Source organism: Onychostoma macrolepis, chromosome 04, assembly GCF_012432095.1.
Source record: "Onychostoma macrolepis isolate SWU-2019 chromosome 04, ASM1243209v1, whole genome shotgun sequence".
Taxonomy (NCBI): domain Eukaryota; kingdom Metazoa; phylum Chordata; class Actinopteri; order Cypriniformes; family Cyprinidae; genus Onychostoma; species Onychostoma macrolepis.
In genome coordinates this window covers 7,293,231-7,314,405 of record NC_081158.1, presented here as the reverse complement: position 1 = coordinate 7,314,405, position 21,175 = coordinate 7,293,231, and the positions used below count along the sequence as shown (strand labels likewise).

At 36.8% G+C, this 21,175-nt stretch overlaps 2 protein-coding genes across 4 annotated transcripts in view; one reads left to right on the top strand and one right to left on the bottom strand.

The window, feature by feature from the left end:
* LOC131538709 (NACHT, LRR and PYD domains-containing protein 3-like) overlaps positions 1-21,175 on the bottom strand; it is a 54,117-nt gene that overhangs the window by 1,992 nt on the left and 30,950 nt on the right. For all 3 annotated transcript variants that reach the window (XM_058772759.1, XM_058772760.1, XM_058772757.1), the window contains exon 8: positions 10,962-11,135. In XM_058772759.1, the coding sequence (XP_058628742.1) occupies positions 10,962-11,135 (174 nt within the window). The remainder of the gene's footprint in view (positions 1-10,961; positions 11,136-21,175) is intronic.
* Positions 13,279-18,136, top strand: LOC131538729 (uncharacterized). The gene is made up of 2 exons (XM_058772793.1): positions 13,279-15,068; positions 15,232-18,136. The coding sequence occupies exon 2, from the start codon at positions 16,324-16,326 to the stop codon at positions 17,866-17,868; it is 1,545 nt and encodes a 514-aa protein (XP_058628776.1). The 5' UTR covers positions 13,279-15,068; positions 15,232-16,323; the 3' UTR covers positions 17,869-18,136.

Genomic DNA, 21,175 nt, shown 5'->3' with positions numbered 1-21,175 from the left:
ATTTGACATAAAGACAGCGAGTCGTGACCCGAACCGCACCCCCATTAATCTACAACATCAGGTAGGCAAACTTATTTATTTTCTCATGTAACACAAATTAAGTTGGTGCTTTTGAAGAAAAACAGACACGCAGTGCAACATGATAATTAACCGGAAAAATAAAAATATGACAACACACATCTTTTCTGTAAACAATAGCCTAACTTTTGCCTAGCATCTTGTGATCACTCTGGCTTTCGAACAAATGTGCATAGGTTAAATCACATCATACACACGCCTATAATTCTTCATAGATTAAAATAACATATTCAATTATGAGCCTTTACTGTTAAATGCAATTGCCGTTATTATTGAATTTTATTAGTCCCACTTATGAATCATGTGCGGCTGTTCACAGAAAAGTGAACGAGACAGTTACAATATCATGATTATGGTTAAATAAGATAATATATATATATCTAATATAACTAAATTAGGCTACATTTATTTTCATATTAAATATCTCAACACACATCATTAGATATTAAGCGCAACTTGTGTAGATTAGTAAAAACGCTTGACTGCTTCCTTTGGTGTATATTTATATACTTTTACCATCGAATCAATCTCAGCATGAATTAATTTTGTGTCGCTAGATGTTTGTTAATTCTGCTAAACTTTAATTAAAACTGAAACTAAACTATATAAAAACTAAATAAAAATGTTTTCACAAATATTATATACTATTAATTGATTTATTATTAAATGATTGATAATCATATACTATTAATATTATATATATCATATTACGGTAAGGAAAAACCCTAGCGCATGTCCTGAATGAGTTACAGGACTTCCGGGTCTTCCGGGTCCGAATACAAGACGATCGGCATTAATGGAAGGATCAGAGAAAATGTAGATCATATATATGTAGATCATGTTTTGACCATTTTGAATCTGATCAGGACGAAGTAGTCAGTGAGGGAGAAGCCTTTACAGACACAGAATCAGCATCTCTAGTCGTGTCGTGGATAGACCGATAACCCGTCGATCTGAATATGTGTGTGTGTGTGTGTGTGTGTGTGTGCGTGATCTATGTATATATCAGTGGCGTTCCGTCCATATAAGCTGCGAATGCGCCGCATACCCAGGCCGTCTGAGAGAATAAGTTCACGGGCTAATGAATATAAACATGATTATAAGTTGATCCCTTGTCATTTGAGATGTGACTTAAAGCTTAATAAAGTGTTGGGAATAAGTATGTAAAATTATTTATTTGAAAAAAATTGTAATTTTCTGTAAATCTACGTCAGTGAGACAGTGACGGAAGCTTCCGGGTAAGCTGATTCTCCGCAGCGTTGGCGCCTCCGCTCTGTGGCTGTGACTCGTCAGGATTGTAGCACGTTCTCAGTGTTTAGCTGATATGCGGCTGTTTTCATGAGCGGGGTAAGCTGTCCGCGAAGCGCTCGCCCAGGTGGAAAAAATGCGCTTTTGCTGCCAGATCTCGATTGCCGAAAATTACATTGTGTTTGATGCAAAACTAACCCGACGAAATCATATGAAAAAATAAATAAATAAATAAAAATCATATATTTTCATGCTTTCTCAAGCAAAGCAAATTTTGAAAGTCCACTAAAAACATATCTGGTCATAGACAATGTTGGTGGCGTTATTGTCAACATGCCTAAGTAGTAAATACATAAAAAAAAGTTTATAAAAACTTTTATAAAAATTTTATAAAAGTTTATAAAAATACAAAATTTGAAATAATAACAAACATAATTTCCGTATACTTGTGTCGCTTACAGTTAAAGTCCTTCTGTGATTTTATTGTTGTTTGCAACGTTACTTGGCAATATTTTAAATATATTATTATTATTATTATTATTATTTATTTTATTTTATTTATTTATTTATTTTTGTATTTTGCATGGTTTATTATTGTCATCCAGGTGGGAGTTTTAACTCCTATTCACTGGGAATAAAAAAATAAATGGGAAAAAAAAAAAAAGATTTATTCAGTTGATGCAGAGACATAGACCGGGGGAATCCCCATCTCCCCACGCTCTGAATATTACGTATCATAACGTAACTACGTGTAAACGTTATTTGGCGGTTTTTACTTGGAAAATCAGCTGTTTTCTAGCATTCCAATAACTATGGATAAACCTGAAACAATAGAAGAAGGATTGGAGATGAATTTCATTTACAAATAGCCTAAGGTAGGAATGTGCATACTTTTAAATCGACACCTGCCACGGTGTTTTCCTCTTTGAGTGTGTCCTAAAAGCGATGGGGGGGTCCTTAATCTTAGCACTCAGCATACCCGGTTAAAAAAAGTCACCGCTCGCCACTGGTATATATATATATATACTGTATATATAGGCTATATGTGTGTGTGCAGTATATGTATGTATATGTATGTATGTAGCCTATGTGTGTGTGTGTGTGTGTGTGTGTAAACATAGGCTATCCATGTGTGTGTGTGTTTTTGTTCTGTTTATTGAATGCAATTTCAATTATTCATATAATTATTTACAGGTGAAAGAATATGACATTTGAATGCATTTTGCTTGAAGATGCACTACTTTGATAAAAATTCATTTTTCTCAGTTTTTTGTCCAAAATGTGGTATTTCTGAGGAAACCTGTGTGCATTCAAGTGGTGATAAAACATGAACACATGAAGTTTTTTTTGTTGTTGTTTGTTTAAAAGCAGCGGCTCGGTTCTTTATTTTGATATATAATATGTTCATACCAGAAAATATTCTGAGGGCGTCAAATTTAGGTGAAAATCATCAAAAATGCTGGCGGTGGCTGGCAACTTTTTAAAAAAATTCTGGCGGGGAAAGAGTTAAATGAGCACTGTGCTACGTCCGAACTGAGTACAATAATTTTCTATTCTTAACTGTTTTAAATTCTTTTTAAATCAATTTTTATATCATTTTGTTTTTATTGTTATGATTATTATTATTTAAAACAACTCTGGTAATGGCTAAATAAAATGTAAGCTACAGTCCTAATTTCTAAGCTCAAATGAGTTCATGTGTGTTTCTTATACCAGTTGAAATGTAGACTTTTTCTTTATTATTTTTATTTTAGTGATTTAACTTTTAATTTAGTGATTTTAATGCTTTGAAGAGCCATTTTAAATTGTACTGTTCTGCTATCTGTTCTGCTAACTATAAAACGTACAGCTGTTATAAAACCAGAAAGAAAGGCTGCATGGCTATAATAGTATGTGAGAGAGTCAGTGGTAATATCATCGTGTTCCTATTGGTCAGTGTTTAGAGGAGCTCAACTTAGCCTGACAGTTAACCTGCTGTGGGCCAGGTTAGTTTCCCAGCATAAGTTGCCACAGTGACTGAGCTTGATCTGTGTTGAAATTGATTTATGGAACCAAATCATTTGACAATGAGTCAGACTTACTGAAATAACTAAACCTGGCTTATTTGGTAAACTTATTTTATGAAACAGGCCTCAAGGCATTAGAAGTCAGAAGACACTTAAGTTAACTTATGATTTGCTGTCTGTCTGAACCAAATAAATAAAAGCGATCATTTTTCATAATTTTTCCATTGCATCGAGTCACATTGTGTTAAATCAAAACGAATTGAAATTGGATCGCACTGCATCGTAATAGGGGTGAATCATATTGCATTACATCGGTAGCTGCTTCATACACTGAACAAAATTATAAACGCAACACTTTTGTTTTTGCCCCCATTTTTCATGAGCTGAACTCAAAGATCTAAGATTTTTTCTATGTATACAAAAGGATTAAATAAGAGAGCTACGGCGCCCTCCAAAGGAATGTCGATTGGGTGTGTGAGCTGATGTATGTCAGTCCTCTGTCGTGTGTGTCATGTGTTCCCGCCTCTTGTTTCCTTATTTGGTTTGCTTCCTGACCTTGTTTAGTGTGGTTGTCTGTTATTCTGTTCATGTTATCAGTAATTATCATGTGTATTTAGTTCCTGCCTGTTTAATTAGTTTTCGTCTGGTCTACTCGTTACTCCCCGGTGTTCCTGTCTGTGTCTACCTTGCCTTGTCATGCCCTGATGTCTACATTAAAAACTGTTAATTTGAGTTTATCCTCGTCTGCGTGTTCCTCATTCCTCCCTGCTGTGTGCACGTTTTTTGGAAAGTTTTTATTTTGGTTTCCCTGTCTATTTGTCCCGTAGCATGGAAGTTGCCGCTCGTCATCCCACCGTAGCCCACAGCAAGTCGCCGTGGGAGTTCGGCGGGATCGCCGTGAGTCCATTGGCCGCGAGCCCCTCCAGTCTGCCGCCGTCCACAGCCCTCTTCAGCCTGCCGTTCACGGGAAAAGCGATGCTGCCGTCCGCGGCTCCCTCAAGCCCGCCATTCACGGGGAAATCATCGCCGCCGTCTGCCGGCTGTGGCTGACTCTAGCCCGCCGGCCGCCGCTCACTCTAGCCCACCTGGAGTGCATGTGGCAAGCCAGCCGCTGATTCAAGCCTGCTGGCTGCCGCTGATTCCATTCCAGTTTTAATCCATGTCATGTCTATCGAGGGCCGCGGAGGCCATTCCCAGCCGCCTGCCCCTCCTGTCGTGGAAGTGGAGGCGGTTGCTGAGGGACCCTGTGAGGGCCCCTGACTCCCTGTCATGCCCAGAAGAAGCCTCAGCTTCCGAGCTAGCCCAGGAGGGCTTCCTGTTCCTGTTGGTGTGTTTAGCCCTGGAGGGCTGTCCTGTCCCTGTCTGTTAAATGTCCTGTCTTGTTTGTCTAGCCCTGGAGGGCTCCTGATACCCCCTAGATTCCCTAAGGAATGAGGAAGAGTCCATTTTAAGGACTCACGGAAACAGCTTAATATCAAGAATATGATAGCCTATTTATTTTAACAGTTCCACCCCCCCTCCCCGGTGGAACTGTTAAAATAAATAGGCTATCATATTCTTGATATTAAGCTGTTTCCGTGAGTCCTTAAAATGGACTCTTCCTCATCCCAGTAAGATGATGCGGCTGCTCGGACGCAACAATATTCAAATAAATTCCGGTGGCCTGGCAACTTCTCCCGGTGCTCTCAATCTGGGCCATTTGCATGTGCAATATAGGCTATACTCTCAAAATATTATAACTTTAATTTCTACTATTTAAATTCTCAAAACATTTCGACTTTATTCTCAAACTATTTCGACATTATTCTCGAAATATTATGACTTTAATCTCAAAATTTTCGATTTTAAGTTGGCATTTAAAATCCGAACATCATTGGTAATGTTATTGTTTTAGTGATTATGCAAACAAAAAGTCAATTTTATTTGTTGATTTTTAAATATAAAACTTGATGATTTATGTGTTGGTACTTTTTGAACATCTCCAGCACATTATAACAATACCGTAATACTGATAACTGATCATTTTGGTCACTATAATCGTGATAAGAAATTTTCATACTGTTAAAACTCATGGATTCGGATGGCGATTTATTCAAAGTGGAGCAGCAAGTTCTGGTTCTGTAATTCTACGAACCTGGGAATGCGCTGCTCACGTGGCCAGTTGCATGATTGTTTGCTGCAAATAAAATGATTTTTATTTAAAAACTTATTCTTATTGTGTAAAATGTTTTCAAAAATAGGCCTACTTATTATTATGTAAAATGTATTTTTAATACTCCAAGCATATTTTATAATATATAATCCTATTTATTATTTGATTATTTAAATCTCCTGTTTAAAAATAGTAAAATAGACGCGATATATAACTTAATGCGATATATATGTAAGGAATAATTCAATGGACCGAAGTCAATTATTCCGCTTATACTACGGTTGCCACACCACAAGACAGGGACCAGATGATATATTTTATATATCATCTGGGGGGGCGCGGGGGGACGGAGTCCGGGGAGTCAAATAGAAAGAGAAAATCGTGCTACACGCACTTTCATGAGATCGGGTTAGACTACAACAATTAATTTTACAAATGGGAATACAACGAATTCATGACAATGTTTTACATTCAAGCTACCCTTCAAATTTATAGTTAAAAGTTCTTTGAAATCATCTGGAATGCAATAAAGTAATTTTAAAAGCTGTTTTTAAAGCATTTGCTGCATGGATTAAAAAATAGGCTAATAAATAATTCACATATCAGACAAAATTGGTTGCAGAAAATCCTTTAAATTTTAAGGAATTCAGAGCAGAGCAACATAAAAATCTGAAAAAATATAATCGGGCCTGTTTTAGGCTTTTCCTTATTTTTATATTTTAGATGGTGATGAAAAATGACTCGCCATCTCCTCATTGGATGTGCCTTTAGAGAAAAAATGCATCTTTACGGATTACATAATGAAAGAGTTTTTGTTTTCGATTTGAATTATTTCATTTTAAAGTAGTAATTTAAAGCTTTCTATAGATATATTTATCATATTTGTGACTCAATTTGTTGAGTTTCGGTTCATCATTGTGAAATGCTCCTATTCAAGACAAGATGGCAAGCGCATCCTCTGTTTTCCTATTTATTTCATAAAAGCACAACGTTTTGTTGATATTGTGAATGCACACTAATAAAAGTAGACCCTTTACAGTTCCGAATGATGTGTTACTCTTACCTTTATGAGCAAAAATTACAGAGTATTTTAAGTTGTTTACACTATCAAGAAAAAATGCAAGTGACCGCTCTGGCGCCTTCATGTCCTGCAAAGTGCGCTTCAGCTTCCACTCTTCACACAAATGATTAGATATGCACCTAGCGCATTTATGTAGTTCAAACATTTAAACTAACATTGTGATATGCTTGAACTGCTTATATCTATAGATTTTATTTTAGGAAAGTCGTGATGATTTAAGAAAGCTAAATTTATCAAACATAGGCTATGATCAGCTCACTGTCTGCTGCTGGCCGCTTGTTCGTTACTTAAAATAACAACAACTTACATTTAAAGGAACAAAAAGTGCTCCAAACGTTTTTATAAATTAACCCTCTGGGGTCGACAAACGCAGATACGCGTTTTGAGGCAGATTTTCCTGATAAGGCCGAAATGAGCTTGAATTACTCTGCCATTTTTGATCGTACAGATATAAGCAATACACCATTTGAATCTGTAAGGGGTCTACTTTTATTTATATACACTCATAATAAAAACTAAACTTTGTGCTTTTGAAGAATAAAGAAAACAAACAGGGTGCGCTCTCTGTCTTCTCCGTCTCCGTGAACTGCTTTTTGAAACACGTCACTAAAATGAACTGTAACTCAGCAAATAATTCACACAGAGACATGAGAAATATATCTATAGAAAGCTTGACATGTCTACTGTTAGATGAAGTAAGTCTTACCGAAAACAAATCATCTCGGATACTTTTCAGTTTTGGAAGAGCACGGTGTGAGGAATAAGCCTTTTATTTACCTCAGAAACGCGCTGAGAGGGAAAAGCTTTGTTTACTTCACAAACAGAGCGCGAGCGCAGCTGGAGCCGCGGAGGAGGAGATACTTTATACCGAGTAAGTAATGTTTCTTATTGGCATTCCATAATGTGACAAAGTTGAACGCATTTATAACTCCAGAATAAAATGTGTGAAATCGAGTGCAACATTTTGAAATATGATAGGCAACCTTTCATTGCATTTAAATGTTGCACGACGTGAGGATAGTTATATGTTCTATAAACAATGATATAAAAGTAATGTCTAAGAAAGTTTAGACCAATCTTTACTGTGAAGTAGCCTACTCTGTTTGCAAATACCTGCTCAAACATGTTTATAATAAGCTTAACAATAATAATTTAGTTTCTCAGTTATAAAATGTTGTTTTTGTATTGTATGATAATACATGCAAAGCATGTGTGCATCTATGTTATAAAATCACGTGGGCAACATTGGTGATTGCTAATGTAATAATATAGTTGCTCCTGATAAGCCTATCAACATGCTCACTAATTTATTTATAAATTTTAGTGGAGTGGGGGGGTGCTTTATTTATTTTGAATAGTAATATGTAGGCCTATATATTATAATAAATATAATGTACTGTTTTTGCTGTACTTTGGATCAAATAAATGAGCTGAAGACACTTCTTAAAAAAAAAAAAAAACATTACAAATCTTACTGTTTAAAAAATTTGACTGGTAGTGTATGTATTGTCACCATGTTTGCTTTGTCTTTGTCCATTCATTGTGTTGCTCACGTCTGTTTTGTGTTTTCTCATGCAGTTTCTGCTGACTCCTGTTTTCCTGGGTTCCAGTTTCCTGCCACTGTTTTGGATATTTTGGATATTGCACCCACGGTGTCTTGACTCTTCTGTTGTTTATTTGTTTGTTTGTTCCTAATAAACTGTTTAACTGCACTCACACGTGAATCTCAAGTTATTTTATGTGATAGTTATATGTATACACATTTCTTTTTTCCTCACATTCTTTCTTGTAACTCTTCTCTCTCAGTCACACACCTGACTCAATGGCTCATTATGGAGCTCATTATGCGGGCCTTTGTCTTCTCAGGTGTGAGTCACGCCCTCTCGCATAGACCCTTTCTACTCAAAAAGTGACTTAGAAAATTTAAATCAATATATTGTTTTCTCTGAATGAGTGAGTTAGATTATTTTCAGATCATTTTGAAGCAAATATTCTAGGCTACAAGATCCAGTTCTCAAAAGTCTTGTGAACAAATGTTCTGTATGTGTTTTATGGCCTTATTTCAGTTACTTTAAAATTTTAGTTTTTTTCAAACCACGCATAAACGTTGTTTTCTCAAAAACACAATCATGTACGTACATGCTGCTCACATATTATTGTAGCCCAGTTTGTGCTGAATACAGTGATTTTAGACTTTAGCCATTAAAATGTTTATAAGCAACTGAAAAAAGCACAAATGTCAGGGGCCCCAAAACACCCTCAGACCCCAGAGGGTTAACTTTATAAAAACAAAACGAAATATAATCACTTTACCATTACATACATATGGAACAAAAAGTCATCGGAGCCGTAAGGGGTAACGGTAACAGGCTAATACAATGATAGACTGCTTTTAAATGAACATTTACCATATTGACCGGAATATAAGACGATGATTTTTACTTGGAAATACATCTGAAAAAACGCGGTCGTCTTATATTGCGGTCGTTGCTAATTCCAAAACGTCATTTTAAAACCTAGTAACGGAGGCTTGAGCCGTTGATAACAGACAAATGCAGTTAATACAGTTAATAAGTAAGTTATGAGAGAGAGAGAAAGAGAGAATTACCTCTGTGCGTCTCTCAATAGTGTTCGACAGCAATGTCTCTAGTTATAGTGAAACTTAGTTCCTTTTGTTCACGAACAGAGGCGTTGTTGTTACCTCGCTTGTGAGAAGTCATGTAGTTTTTAAGTTGTTTACTGATAAAATCGTCAGAGTAGCACTAACAACATTAGCGCAATGTATGTTAGTGTGTGTGCAACTAACTGTTAGGTAAGGTCTGTGAGGGAGAGAGAGCGGGAGAGATAGAGTATGTGCTTTCCGTACATAATAAAGTATAATTTTGTGCCAAAAACATGGATATGATCTGTCGTTTTTATCCTTTTGTTTACTATATTTATTTGTTTGGCCAGTGTCCTTGTGGGTTTTGGTTATTTTGCTGTTGTAAGACCTTTGAAATAACAGAAATCATTTGGCGAAGTGATACGGTCATGTAATGCGGTCAAGAGCTGCCTGGAACTACGTTCGCTGTGCGTTTCCCTGAAAATAATTGCACACCTTAGAACGTTCATCAGCCAATCAGATTCAAACAATCAACTATAGTAGTATAACTGTTTATAATACACATTTAAAAATTTTATTGCATACCTGCTTCTGCCTAAATAAAGACCCATTTCAAATGTTTACATGCTTTTCTTCTCTTTCTGTTCCCAGTCGCTGTGGTGGAGCAGTTATGAAGTATTGTTCTTTTAAATACTTTCCAGCATTTCAGAAATAAATATGTATGCAAATTACACCGAAGTACAAAGTTACCTTACGGTGTTCGGCAGTGCTCAAAAAGGGTTTAAACACTGAATTTTGAATTGATTTTTTTCTGGAAAACTCAGAAATGTGGATTCAGACGGGAATTAAATTACCACACGACCTTGGTGTTTGTCAAAAAACAGTAGGTAATTCGGCCGGGGGTGGTGAGAGAAAAACATCAACATCCTGGATTCAGACAGCATGAAAATCACCAACTACCCCCTGTAAATGGTGAAAATCACTTACGTCCCCCTGAGAAACAATTACCGTCCGAATAGGGCTTATATCCCTTCATCAAGTCTGTTTTCACTGGGCGTTTTAAAGCGAAGCATACACATTGTTTATATGATCAGCTCGTGATCCGGTGTTTTCTGCACCTCAGAACGGTGAACTTGTTTATTGCATGTGCTGTGAGTTTAGCACGCATTTGGGAATGCAACAGCCACCAGTTTGATTACAGCGTTTCACTAGATTTGTAGTGAGACGCATTTTTGTAAGCATGTTTACACTGAAGCTGGAGTAATATAAGCTCTACTGCTGTTTCCCTCAAAATAAAATTTTAAAAGTGCAGTATTAATTGCTGACAGCTAGTGGTTTAAATGGGTAATGTTACTGCAGTCCAAATTCAAAATATCTCTTTCAAGTGTAGAAATTAGGAAAGAAGTATTGTAATTTCCCTACTGTAGTGTAAAGCAAAAGTAATATACCTATGAAATATTTATTGTGATATATTTTACAGTGCAATTGTTTTACAATATACTGTATGTCTAGTACTCTCATTGTTGTTATTATTATATTCTAATTTGTTTGGCTTCTTAAAATACCAGTATGAATGTAATTTAGACTGAGACAGTATATCACAAATATAAAGAGACTTTTCTTATAAAGTTTTCTTATTTAAGAACATGGGTAGGTGCTTTTAATTTTGAACTTTGAATTTTTTTTTTTAAATATCGCAATAAATATCGTATTATGGACTTCATATCGCAATATTATTGTATTGTGAGATTTTGATAGTTACATCCCTACAAAAACTCCTCCTGCTCAACATACTTGAGTTTTTCCAATGAGTAGTTTGGATCCTCCAGTTTTTCAGAGAGCAGCTTGACTCCTGAATCTCCTGGGTGATTGTAGCTCAGATCCAGCTCTCTCAGGTGTGAGGGGTTTGAACTCAGAGCTGAAGACACATAACAACAGCCTTCCTCTGTCACCATACAGCCAGACAACCTACAAAAATACACAGCAACAGTCCACATCACATCAGTTTGTTTGTTGTTGCTTTTTGTATTGGACTGATTATTCAATAAAAAAAAAAAACAATCGTTCACAAAAAAGATAATTTTGTGCTCATTTTAAATTATCAGGAAGAAACAATTCCCCCAAATCATTGGACATTATACATCTTGCATTTAAATGCAAAAGAAAATAAGGCAAGGCAAGGCAAGACAAATTTTATTTATAGAGCACAAGTTAGCCCCAAAATGACCTCAGACAAACGCATATATGCGTTTTGAGGCAGATTTTCCTGATAAGGCCGAAATGAGCTTGAATTACTCTGCCATTTTTGATCGTTCAGATAAAAGCAATACACCATTTGAATCTGTAAGGGGTCTACTTTTATTTGTATACACTCATAATAAAAACTAAACTTTGTGCTTTTGAAGAATAAAGAAAACAAACAAGGTGCGCTCTCTGTCTTCTCCGTTTCCGCGAACTGCTTTTTGAAACACGTCACTAAAATGAACTGTAACTCAGCAAATACTTCACACAGAGACATGAGAAATATATCTATAGAAAGCTTGACATGTCTACTGTTAAATGAAGTAAGTCTTACCGAAAACAAATATTCTGTGATAAAGTAATCCGTATGAAACCAAGGACATGTCCAGTTTTCCGTCTGGTCTCATTATCTCTAATTAGGTCACGCCCACGCGCCGCTCGAGCTATTGTTATTACAAACCTCCACACGAGCCACGCAGCATGTAAACGCCCACACCACCATAAACAAAGCAGCAACGCATTCATCTCGGATACTTTTCAATTTTGGAAGAACACGCTGAGAGGAATAAGCCTTGTATTTACCTCAGAAGACACGCTGAGAGGAAAAAGCTTTTGTTTACCTCACAAACAGAGCGCGTGCGTAGCTGGAGCCGCGGAGGAGGAGATACTTTATACCGAGTAAGTAATGTTTCTTATTGGCATTCGATAATGTGTTGTTGTGACAAAGTTGAAGGCATTTACTAGGTGAACGTTTCCCAAACTATAACTCCAGAATAAAATGTGTGAAATCGAGTGCAACATTTTGAAATATGATAGGCAACCTTTCATTGCATTTAAATGTTGCACGAAGTGAGGATAGTTATATGTTCTATGCTTTATTTATTTTGAATAGTAAAAATATGTAGGCCTATATATTATATAAATATAATGTACTGTTTTTGCTGTACTTTGGATTAAATAAATGCAGCCTTGGTGAGCTGAAGACACTTCTTACTGTTACTGTTCTACACAAATCTTACTGTTTAAATAATTTGACTGGTAGTGTATGTATTGTCACCATGTTTGCTTTGTCTTTGTCTGTTCATTGTGTTGCTCACGTCTGTTTTGTGTTTTCTCATGCAGTTTCTGCTGTCTCCTGTTTTCCTGGGTTCCAGTTTCCTGCCACTGTTTTGGATATTTTGGATATTGCACCCACGATGTCTTGACTCTTCTGTTGTTTATTTGTTTGTTTGTTCCTAATAAACTGTTTAACTGCACTCACAAGTAAATCTCAAATTATTTTATGTGATAGTTATACGTATACACATTTATTTTTTCCTCACATTCTTTCTTGTAACTCTTCTCTCTCAGTCACACACCTGACTGAATGGCTCATTATGGAGCTCATTATGCGGGCCTTTGTCTTCTCAGGTGTGAGTCACACCCTCTCGCATAGACCCTTTTTACTCAAAAAGTGACTTAGAATCTTTAAATCAATATATTGTTTTCTGTGAGCAAGTAAACAAGATGATTTACATATCGTTCTGAAGCAAATCTTCTAGGCTACAAGATCCAGTTCTCAAAAGTCTTGTGAACAAATGTTCTGTATGTGTTTTATGGCCTTATTTCAGTGACTTCAAAATTTTAGTTTTTCACGAACCACGCATAAACGTTTCTTTCTCAAAAACAAAATCATGTACATAAATGCTGCTAACATATTATTGTAGCCCAGTTTGTGCTGTTTACAGTGATATAAGACTTTAGCCATTTATATGTTTATAAGCAACTGAAAAAAGCACAAATGTAAGGGCATGTCAAAACTTATCCAGGCCCCCAAAACACCCTTAGACCCCAGAGGGTTAACATTACTGTAGTTCAGGCCCAGACTGGATATCAGGAGCACCAGGAGGGGACAAGGTTTTACTGTTTGAAATAAGATTATTTTTTCTTACCCCATTGGCAGATGGACGACTAGTTGATGAAATGTAAGCTATAAATTTTGGATCAATTTTAATCAAGCTGAACCGGATCGTTCAGATCTGATTCCCATTTGATTCCCTCTGAATTTGAACTAAGTCCTTACAAACCACACACAATGGAATGCGCACATGTGACTGGGGCTAGTGCCATCTAGTGGTTGCTGATTTTCTTAGGCTCAGCTGGGTCATTCTATAATTAAGGGTACATTTCAAGTCCATTGGTTGTATTTATCATTTTTTACTGAATATTCACTTCAAGCAATGATCACTTTTATATTTGGGCACATTCCTCTTTATTTCATGCATAAAAGTCAACCAGTTCCAAAAGTTAATTAGGAGAAAATGCATATGCTGTACTGGAAATAACAGTTTTTGTGCTGTCCGATTTGCTAAAAGTCAAGTTTTGCCTTTCAAATTAACACTACAATACATGTTTTTGTATATTATTTTCATCATTATTTGTTAAAAATAATCATTAAAACAAGGCAAATGTATTTTAAAAACTAATTCACTTGTTTATATCTATTAAATTATTAACTTTGTGTGTGTCCGAGAAATCTTTGTCAACTGTGTTACCCATTGACAAAACCCCTATAAATCAGCAATGGTTTGTTCCAAAGTCACATGTCCAACATCATGTGATGTCACGACCTTCAGTGGCGGGAATTTTAAATACAGTGTGGTAAGTTTCTACTCCTCCTCTTCAATTTTTAATCATTATTATTGTCTACACAGAGTAGATGAATTGCTCATCAACTGTGTTATCAACATGGTCGTGTGTACTTACTTTAGATATTATATTTACAAAAATGTAGATAAAATGTATAAAAACACTAGTTGATCAAGGTAATGTGGGGACATGTTCAAGGTCTACAGTTAGCACAAGGCTCTAAAATGGAAGAAATGTCAACTGTGTTACTTGTCAACTGTGTTACCCATCAAGTGTAACACAGTTGACAGGGATTAACACGGTTGACAATGTTGGCTGGGTTTCTTGTCATAGTTTATGCCTATATTGAGTATTGTTGATAAAAACATACATTAACTATTGTTATAACACAGGAATGACATGGTAAAATATGAACAAGTGTAATTACATAGTAATAGTTATTTTATAAAAACATGTGATTCACATTAAGGGATTAATTTAACTAATCTTAACACTATAATATTATCTATATATTGCACTGAATAAATCATTACACTCGATTAAAGGAGCATTCCATAGCTTTTCAGCAAAATCTATATTATCTCCAGAAATATACATATATCAACAAACAAGGATTTCATGAAGTATGGTTCATTTTTATATGATTTCATGGTTTGGAATGGTGGGTTTCTGCTGACATTTATTTAATGTGATCCCTATCAAGCAAGGTTGAAAAACTATAAAGTGCTCTTAATCTTGTTTTAGGGAAATTATGTTATCTGCTGCAGAGAAGCAGCACCAGTACAGGGCTCGGTGTGATGCTGATCCTGAGAGAAGGGCTGCGTATTTACAAAAACATAGAGTGACGTGGCATGAGGACAAAAAGCTAGGAAAGGTGAAGACAGTGAAAGATTTAAGTGAGAGGGAGAAGAGAAGGAAATGAGCACATTGGAGAAAAGCCCAACACCAGTCCAGAGAGAGAAAGCAAGTGATAGAGAACCAGGTTACTCCACCCCTGAGTTCTGAAGTTGATCCACAGCCTCAGATGTCAAGGTAGAGGTTTTGTGAACAACATGCAGGAAATAGTTTTAACAATAGATTTGATTATGAAATTATGGTGAAAAGACTAGAGTAATTGCTGGTCATCCTTATTCTGTCCAGTGAGCATAAATGAAAACACATGATCAATGAAGTAATGCTTTGTGTATGATTTCAGACAGAGAATTGCTGGAAGGAAGAAAGTGCAGAGAAGGGAGTCAAAATTGTACAGGGAGATTCAGGCTTTGAGGGAATCACCAAGCGCCTTTTAGGAAGGTTTCCTGTGGCTAGAGCACAGAACGTTAGTTTTCCACGATGCCCTAGTGGACAACATCTGCAAAAAGTACGCCTCTACCAAACACAAGAAATCTAGACAGGTAATTGCAGCTGTAGTGTCAGGAAGAATTTTGAAAAAATATAAGTTGAAAAAAAAATTTCAGGAGAATCTAGCAATTTCGAGAAAACAGCAGAACCACTGTGAGATATCCATAATCTCCAACAAGATGAAGTACAGATCCCTATGTTTTAAACAGCATGACAAAGTTATGTCCTTCTGGACAAGGGATGACAACAGTCGCCTAACAGCTGGAAAAGCGCAAACAATAACAAGAGGAAAGATAAAGAAACAGAAAAGGTTCCTAAATGACACCATGAAAAACCTGCATAGGAAATTCCTCCTTGAGAGCCCCAACAACAGCATTTGCTACAGTTTGTTCTGCCGTATGCGGCCCTTCTGGGTGGTCCAGCCATCCATTGCAGACAGAGAGACCTGCCTCTGCAAGGTACATGAGAATCTCTGTTTTCTTGTAGAAAAGCTACATTCTCTCAGACTCATTGGAAGCACTGATTTGGAGAACATGGCAGAGTCAATATGCTGTGACTCAAACTTGAAGGACTGCATGTACAGTCGTGGCCAAAAGTTTTGAGAATGACACAAATATTAGTTTTCACAAAGTTTGCTGCTAAACTGCTTTTAGATATTTGTTTCAGTTGTTTCTGTGATGTACTGAAATATAATTACAAGCACTTCATACGTTTCAAAGGCTTTTATTGACAATTACATGACATTTATACAAAGAGTCAGTATTTGCAGTGTTGGTCGTTCTTTTTCAGGACCTCTGCAATTCGACTGGGCATGCTCTCAATCAACTTCTGGGCCAAATCCTGACTGATAGCAACCCATTCTTTCATAATCACTTCTTGGAGTTTGTCAGAATTAGTGGGTTTTTGTTTGTCCACCCGCCTCTTGAGGATTGACCACAAGTTCTCAATGGGATTAAGATCTGGGGAGTTTCCAGGCCATGGACCCAAAATTTCAACGTTCTGGTCCCCGAGCCACTTAGTTATCACTTTTGCCTTATGGCAAGGTGCTCCTTCATGTTGTAAAAGGCATTGTTCATCATTTAAACTGTTCTTGGATGGTTGGGAAAAGTTGCTCTTGGAGAGCACAGCACGATGGCCACGACTGTACAATGAATGTCCCAACTGCAAAGTTAGAGACTTTCCAGTTGCAACTGAGGGGGATTTGCAAGCAAGTGTTTTTTTCACACAGTGGACAACAGAGAATGTTCTCAGAGAGAAAAAGAACAAGGATGGTGAAAAGGAGAAAGTGTCTGTCAAAACAACAGTGAAAAAGACGACGGAGACGACTTTGGAGAACCTGCTTGAGCTCTTCCAGTGCCAACTTAAAAACTTCAGAAGACATCTATTTAACATAAAACGGCAATTCACCTACCACCAGGAACTAAGGAGAAGTATGAAAGATCATGAATGCTTAATTGATGTAGATTTCTCAGAAAACTATGCTTGTAAGTACTCCTCTGAAATACAAGCTGTACACTTCGCTTCGAACCAGCAGCAGGCAACACTTCACACTGGAGTTCTACATGTTGGTGGAGTGGAAGAACATGTGTGCTTTGGCACAATCAGCTCATCAAAAGAGAAAGGCCCAGCAGCCATATGGACCCATCTTTCCCCAATCCTCGATCTGGTCAAGGCTTCCTATCCCAATGTGACTGTGGTGCATTTCTTCAGCGATGGGCCATGCACACAATACAGACAAAAAGGCAATTTCTATATGTTTTGCACTAAGCTGCAGAAATATGGGTTCAAAGCAGGCACCTGGAACTTTTTTGAGGCAAGCCACGGCAAGGGTGCTCCAGATGGAGTTGGAGGCCTCCTCAAAAGGACTGCTGACCGACTTGTCAGCCATGGGAAAGGCATCCCAAATGCTGAGATCTTCTTCAATGCACTGGTGGATGCACAGACCTCAGTAAAACTGTTCTACATAAATGAGGATAATGTAGATGAAGCCACAAAGAATATGCCACATAGTCTCCCGGTGGTACCATCAACCATGCGCATTCACCAAGTGGTAACAATTACCCCAAGAAAAATCAGTTACCGAGATGTGAGCTGCCTTTGCTCAACGAGACAGACCCTGGAGTGTCAATGTGATGACCCCAAAACGTTTACCTTTGAGGTTCAGGCAACAGCACCCACACAGAAGAATAACAGTGAAGACCTGCCTGAAATTTCTTGGCAAAACTCAGACATCATTGGCAAGTGGTGTTCTCTCAAATATGATGACGATATTTATCCTGGCATTATTCAAGAGGTGACTGAAACGCATGTCGAAGTCAAATGTATGCACCGGATTGGAGTCAACCGCTTTTTCTGGCCAACACGGGATGATGTCCTATGGTATTTGCATGATGACATCATCAGGATGATTCCTCCTCCAACTTTTGTGACCTCACGTAGAGATCATGTGGAGATCGACAGAGACATATGGTCCAAAATCTCAGAAATGTGAACTGTCAGAAATCAAAAGGAACACGAAAGGACAAAAGAAACTGGAAGATGAAATAGACTACAAGTAGGATGAGTTGGAAAGGACTGTTTTGTGAATGAGACTAATGTAGTATTAACAGCATTTTTTAAAGTTTTTGTTTGTTTTCTCCATTGTTTCAAGAGAGTTAATTAATTACTTGTTGCTGACACTTGTCAAAATAAAAAGGTTTTATTTTAAAGAAAGGTTTCTCTTTTTCTCCTAATGCATCCTGTCAACCGTGTTACTTCTGTCAACTGTGTTACTTTATCTGTCAATTGTGTTACGTGTGATTTTTGTGTCATAAATCTTTAATTGTAGGCAAAGTTTTTATAAAAATTATAAAAAGGACATCTCTAGAGTGAACAGTATTACATAAAGACGTTGAATAACTCTAGATTCAGTGTAATGGAGAATTATGTTGAAAAATATCCATCCTTGATGATAGTATACCAAAGAATATCCGTTATTCAGTTTAAAATTCATATTTTTAAATCAGTTAGACATACAACCTCAAAACCCTGGTGAATAGACTCAATAACTTTCAAACAAATGTTTTATCATATGTGTAGTACTTCATTTATTTCTTCTATGACACCACTTTTGTCTGTAACACAGTTGACAAAACAATGAATCAAATATTTATTTTCATTTAAATATTTAAAAAGTAATTTGAGCTTAAGCTTGGCAACTAATGAATTTAGAACAATATGGGGGTATATTATGGAAACGACTAGATTATTTTGCAGAAAAGCACACTGATTTCTTCACTTTTTTGTTGACCTGAAATGTACCCCTAATTATAGAATGACCCAGCTATGTGTGGATCGCGAGCTGTGAGTGTGTGGATTGTGCAAGGCTAAAATTCAAATGAATCAAATAGAATCGACTCAGAAGAGACGTGAATTAATGCACGCGTGTTGCCTGATCCACAAATACACATTTTAATCGCTACATGCACAAATTATGATACTTTAATACAAACTATAACATTTGTATTCACACAGAACAGAACATTTTTATTTGCAAACATGTCTGTATTTGTACAAATCGCTGCACAATCATTTAATCCCGAATTCCACAGACAGCCATGCAGTACATGAATAATTGTGCGTGCATCTATTAATCATTTTGAGTCTAAAATCATCCCATATCAAACAGCCACATTACACACTAAAGGTCATTGCACACTGAGTCCAAAATTTTCATACGTTAAAAAATAAATACGACCTCACGTTGTGTCAATCACATTATCCGTTTTAAAAAATTCGGATCAGGTTCGATTTTCTGCGTTTTCGCATCCGTAGTATGCATTTTCATAGGAAAGGATGACGAATACGGAAAAACGCACGTGAAAATTTCAGACTCAGTGTGCAAGGACCTTCAATCAAGCGTAGCATCAGTTCTGGCAGGTCACGTTAGTCAAGCTTGCATCAGCTGACTCTTTCTACCTATAGAAATAAGACGCCTATCTCAGCTTTCCTTCAGTATTATCAGCAGCTTTCACGTTGCTCAATAGCTAATGACCCTCCTCCACTCCCGACTCCTCCTCTCATCCAGTCAGAATCTGGCCTTCTGATTCTCTTTTGAATCAGGCTAATTTCTAAAATGTATACATTAAATTATTGAACATTAATCATATCTGCAATACATTTGTGTTGCTTCTATTCTTTTTCCCTGGGGGGGGCGTTATTGCTGCTCTCCCTGCTCTTATCCATGCTAGGCTGAGTTCTTGCCCCGAACAGAACCATACCACCAATCCAAACTGTATGCTTAGTGTCAGTCAATTTTGACAATAGTGGTCCTGACAGAATTAAAGTTAAAAAGGTGAACTTGCTGCCCTTAAAGATGCATAATAGAATAGATACAATAAAAATAAACATGCTTCTCCATCTCTTATACCTCTTCCAATCCCTACCAGTTGTAGTTCCTCTAAAACAATTTAGAGAATGGCATAAGTGGATTTCAAGGTTTATTTGGAGGGGAAGGAGGCCAAGAATTAAATTTAAAACACTGAAACTGTCTAAAGAGAAAGGGGGTAGAGCACTGCCTTGCTTGTTAGACTATTACAAGGCAGCTCAGTTAAGATCATTAGTGTGCTGTGGTAACCCAGATTATATAGCAAAGTGGAAAGATCTGGAAATTTCACAGCTAGCTATACCATTGCAATCACTTTTGGGTAGCAAAACTTTGAATAAACAGTATTTTAATAGTTTAAATCAATGGACTAAAGTTCCATTTAGAATCTGGTTTAAATAATGTAAATCACCTTTACTTGAAAGACAGTCAAGACTACTGAGATGGGTCACTTTTGACCCTGACTTTAAACCAGCAAAGTCTGATGGGAAGTTTCAATCTTGGTATAGGCTTGGCATCACTACTTTTAGTTCAATTTCCTCAAAGGGAGAATTAGATAGTTATCAGGAGATCTCTGATATGTATGGTCTGGAAAAATGTGATTTCTTTAGGTACAGTATCTGCAAACCAGGAGTTATTTCAACAGTGAAATAAGATATTTGGAGAAGCATGACCCCAATTTAGTAGATTTATTTATTGATGTCTATAAAAATAAGGATAATAAGAAACTTGTCTCAAAACTTTATTTACCTATTCAGTCCAATAAAGAACACTCAACTAGGGAGGTTAGGTTAAAATGGGAGAGAGAAGCCAGTCTTGCTATTTCAGAAGAAAAGTGGTTGAATATCTGTTCTGTTCAGGCTACTTCTACTAGTTCTGGTATGTGGAGAGAATTCTGCTGGAAGAACCTTATTAGATACTTTATAACACTATATAATGGTCAGACGGGTAGTGGTTTGTGCTGGAGGAAATGTGGGGAACAACTAGCAGATCACTTTCATGTATTTTGGAGCTGCCCAACCATTCAGCCATATTGGCAGGAGGTAACACAAGTAATACACAATATTTTTGATGATGCAATTGATTATTCTTTTTCTACAATTTATTTGGGTAACTTGCCAGCTCATTTGATGGTGAGAGACAAGTACTTATTAAAGATACTATTAGCAACCAGCAAGAAAGCTGTAACACGAAAGTGGCTCTAGTCTGAACCTCCAACAAAGTCTGAATGGTTGGACATTGTAAGCAGTGTACAAAATATGGAAAGAATCACTTTTGCATTAAAATTACGGATGGACACATATCTTCAATACTGGGAAAAATGGATTGTGTCTATGTCTTTATGTTCTGTAATTTGACCTCTGTATGTATCTGTTAATAAGATCTATGTAAAGATGCAAAGGTGACCAGTCAACTGTTTGCCAAGTTCTGTTGA

What these genes read in the sequence shown, in the direction of transcription:
- LOC131538729 (XM_058772793.1), top strand. Translation starts at nt 16,324, where the DNA reads ATGGGATTAAGATCTGGGGAGTTTCCAGGCCATGGACCCAAAATTTCA.